Raw genomic sequence first — 4,396 nt, 5'->3', positions numbered from 1 at the left:
TTTCTCCACCTAGAGATACTCTTCCGGCAGTTTGCTACTTTGCGATGGAAATCCTGACGTGGGATTCCATCTAAAGAGCTCCAGCTGGAGATTACCGCCTCTTTGAATCCTGATTTTTCCAGCCATCTTTTATCAAATCTAAAAGACTTCTTCTTTCTTCAATTGTCCACTTGGATTCTGGCCAACACGGGCCGGTGATCTGAACCCCATAATTTAAGGTATTCCACCGAGGTATGGGGGAAGGCAGATTGCCATTCTTCATTCCCCACCGCTCTGTCTAGACGACACTTGACCTTTCCATTCCGTCTTCTCCCAACCCATGAGAAAGAATTTCCTTTAAATGGAAATTTGAGCATCCCACAATTGTCTAACATAGTTCGGAAAGGAATAAACGAGTATTCCGGTCTCCGTCTTCCTCCCCGTTTTTCATGGTTTCCGTAGATTTCATTGAAATTCCCAATCATAAACCAGGCTTCTTTTCTAGAAAGACTCATTCGGGTGAGACGTTCCCATACATATTCTCGGGTTTTGATGACCGGATCTTCGTAAACGAATGTTAAAAAAAATTTGTGTCCGTCTAGACTTGTTTCTACATCAATGAGATGTTCATCCTAATAGGAGATAGTAACTAAAGGTTCATCCATATAAAAGAGGGCTAGACCGCCGCTACGACCTCTCGGTTCAACGGTACAGACATGGTCATAGCCAAAATACTTTTGCATATCTTAAATAAAAAGCCAATTGTTTTTAGTTTCTGATAAAAATAAAAGACGAGGAGAAAAACAGTGGTGCAATTTTTCTAGGTGATCCTTCGTCAGGTCGGCTCCCGCCCCCTAACAATTCCAGCCTATCACGTTCATGGAGAATGTTTAACCGGTTTCTGGGCTTCCTCCCCTTACAGAGTTTTGTTTTTTCTTCTGGGCCTTAGAACCCTTATCCCCCTTGGGCTTATCCTCTTGATCTGCAGTTGGGCCTGGGCCTGTTTTTGGGCCTTTTCCTTTCCCCTTAGTTTTTGGAGAGACACGGCCCAGAGGAAAATTCCTCTTCTTCAGGGATAAACTGCGAGCCGCCGGCGATCTCGGCGTCGGTTTCTTTTTTCCGGTCACCCTGGTGCTCTTGTCAGCTTCCGCCGCCGGTTTCTTCCCAACATCAGCCTTTTCGGGGGATCTGAACCAGGAAGCAGCTTGGAACGTCGGCGGATTCGCCTCAAGGATCGCTAGCTCATCGGTCATCTCCTGGTCTTCTCCATTTTGATCCTTTTCAGGGCTGTCAGCATCTTTCAGGAGTTCGTCCAGTTCCCCTTCATCAAAGAGATCATCATCATTCATCCATTCTTCTTCCTCATCAATACCCTCAATTGTTTCATTGTTGGTAAACACAGCTGGATCCTCCATAATCTCATCCTCCAACAACTCGTTCTCTTGGACATTGTGAAATGTCCTTAAGTCTCCGCCTGTCTCCATGACCTCTTCCATCGGGAACTCGAGCTGTTCGTCATTTGGTTTTGATGTGGTAAGATTCATTTCCTCTCTACCTTCTTCCAGAGTCTGTTCATACCAATTTTCATGGATACAAGGTTCCAATGGGGGTAGAGACATCGCATTGCTAAGCTTGGGATGGCTTATAATAGAGTTTGATTCAATTGGGATTGCAGGTTCAAAAGTGAGAGCTTTTTTCGCTGAGCTGCCTGCTTCTGAAGATTCACCGGTTTCATACATCTTCCCTTTCCCCAGATGTGATGTCTTACTGGTAAGGGAGAGGTGGAACGGTCTACTACGCGTGTGCTCCGGGGAAGAATATCCCTGTTTAGCTTTGGCTGGAGGATCAGAGATAGTTCTCTGAGAGTCAGAAGACTTAGTTGGCATTGCTGAGAGTCTCGCCATATCTTTTCCTCTTATGTGCTGAAGTTTTAAGTCAAATGATGGTTATTGCCGAAAGAAAGAAGAAATTTCAAGGAATGAAGTTTGCGAGATCATGCCCTTCCGTGTCATACCTTCTTTTTGCTGATGACTCCTTATTTGTTTTGTCGAGCAACACAGCAAGATTGCCAAGCAATTGCTAAAATTCTTCATGAATATGAGCACTTATCAAGACAAAAAGTGAATCTGGATAAGTCTTCAATGATATTTGGTATGAGAGTATTAGAAAATAGAAGAGGACTACTACAAAATATTCTGCACATCGACAAAATTGGAGGAGGAGGGAAATATTTGGGTCTCCCAGAACAATTTGGGAGGAGTAAGATTGAAGCCTTTGACTTTTTCATTGATAAGATCCGAGGTAAACTAAATGTTTGGTATAATCACTTCTTCTCACCAGCGGGTAAAGAGATTCTCATCAAAACAGTTGCACAAGCTATGCATATATTCTCGATGAATAATTATCTTATCCCGAAGACAGTTTGTGATCAAATTAATAGTGCTCTAACAGAGTTTTGGTGGGGTAAAGAAATTGTTAAAAGAAAGATACCATGGGTAGCTTGGAGAAGAATGTCAATACCAAAGCGTGAAGGTGGGCTAGGTTTTCGGGATCTACACCAATTTAATTGTGCCTTGCTAGCAAAGCAAGCATGGAGGATTTTAATTAACCCGTCTTCCCTTCTCGCTCGAATCTATAAAGGAAGGTATTATAACAAGTCGACATTTTTGCAGTCAATATGTAAAGGATATGTTTCATATGGATGGAAATCCATACAAGAAGGCAAGACCTTATTGGAAAAAGGCCTACAGCTACAAATTGATGATGGTCGATTAACGAAAGTATGGCAAGACCATTGGCTTCCTGTATTACCTCCAAGGAAAGCAAATGGTAATTCTGACAATTTAAATCTTTGTGTAGCGGATCTATGGAAAACTAACAAACGGGAATGGGATGAGGAGAAACTATTAGCGATATTGACGGCAGAGGATGCAAATCTTGCAAAACAAATTAGCTTATCACAACATGCCGTTGGTGATAAATATATTTGGCCTTACTCGAGGGATGGTAGATATTTGGTTAAATCCGGATACTGGTTTGCAACACACAATCTACCTGATGATGAAATCATTGTCCCACCAGCTGGATCTGTAGATCTAAAGAAGAAAATCTGGAAATTACCTATCCTCTCGAAGATTTAACACTTTCTCTGGAAGGTTATTTCAGGTGCTGTTCCAATTGCAGAAGGCCTGGTCTCTCGACAAGTGAATATGGATCCAACTTTCCAGAGATGTTGTCTTCAAGCAGAGTCATAAATCATGTTTTATTTGAGTGCCAATATGCACACGCTGTTTGGAGATGTGCTAACATTCAGGACTTTGATTCTCCCTCAAACGATGTTGAAGACAATATAGCAAGAATGTTCCAAATATACGAAACATAGGCTCTTCCAATGAACATACGGCTCTTACCATTTTGGATGACATGGGTTCTTTGGAAGTCTCGAATGAACTGATCTTTAATAAAAGAATGGTACAACCGTCTCAGAACGTGTGCAACAAGATGTGGCAGAATGGTTACCAGCCTTTTCGGAGGATGAAACAGAGCATTCACATCATTATAATGTAACACGTATAAGCCGCAGCAGTCAATGGGAACCTCCTCCAGAAGGGTGGATTAAATGTAATTTTGATAGTAGTTTTAAGGAATATAATGATTTTACAGGTGCAGGATGGGTTCTACGATACCATAATGCGCGACATATCACTTCTGGAATGGCGAAGTTGAAGAAAGTGAATTCATCGCTCTAAGCAGAGGCTCTGGCGTTTCTTCATGTCACTACAAGAAAACATCAGTTTCGTGACCACAAGAACAGTCGCTACGTAGTCACTAAAAAAGAATTTGTTCACATAATAATTTGGTATTACGAATTTGCTCCTCCAAAACTTGTAATTTGAATCCACTTATAGATTTTAAAAAAGAATTTGTTCACATAATAATTTGAAACTATATATATGAAAGGAAAAAGCAAAGAAACCTTAAATTACATAATATCATTTGTTCACAAAAAAGAGATCACATACAAAGTCAAATGTCATAGTAACTTCCATTGGAAAATGAGTTACTATATACAACCATGGAGATAAGTTTAAAAAGAGATCAAAGTCATTGAAATAGTTCTAGAGCCTATGATTCTGAGAGATTACTAGAGAGAACATTGATAACAGTTCAAAGGAGACCAAAAGAGTTGAGAGAGGTAGAGTAACCTATGATTCCGAGAGATGAGTGGTTTGATTAGAAGAAGAGTCCGCAGCAGCAGTTTGAGGAGCAGAAGTCATCGGAGCAGCATTTGGCAGATCAGAGGTCTTGTTTGCGGCCAAAAAAATCTAAACCCTGGATCAGTTGCAGCCAAATACCTTTCGACCAGGGAGAGTTTGTCGATCTTGGCTTGTTTCTCTGCGGAAACTCTTGTAAGCTC

The 4,396-nt window shown here is 41.2% G+C and overlaps 1 protein-coding gene across 1 annotated transcript; it reads right to left on the bottom strand.

Annotated features, from left to right (window-relative positions):
* Nucleotides 1–869: 869 nt before the first annotated feature.
* LOC112082987 lies at nucleotides 870–1,883 on the bottom strand. Its single transcript, XM_024150707.1, has one exon. It carries the CDS (start codon nucleotides 1,881–1,883, stop codon nucleotides 870–872), a length of 1,014 nt encoding a protein of 337 aa, XP_024006475.1.
* Between the last annotated feature and the right edge of the window lie 2,513 nt (nucleotides 1,884–4,396).

Source organism: Eutrema salsugineum, unplaced genomic scaffold (assembly GCF_000478725.1).
Source record: "Eutrema salsugineum unplaced genomic scaffold, Eutsalg1_0 scaffold_7, whole genome shotgun sequence".
Lineage (NCBI taxonomy): Eukaryota > Viridiplantae > Streptophyta > Magnoliopsida > Brassicales > Brassicaceae > Eutrema > Eutrema salsugineum.
Note: the sequence above shows the minus strand (reverse complement) of the source record. Positions and strands in the feature narration are given on the sequence as shown.

Bases quoted from the DNA above. Each gene is read 5' to 3' on its own strand.
- LOC112082987 (XM_024150707.1), bottom strand. From the start codon at position 1,883: ATGGCGAGACTCTCAGCAATGCCAACTAAGTCTTCTGACTCTCAGAGA.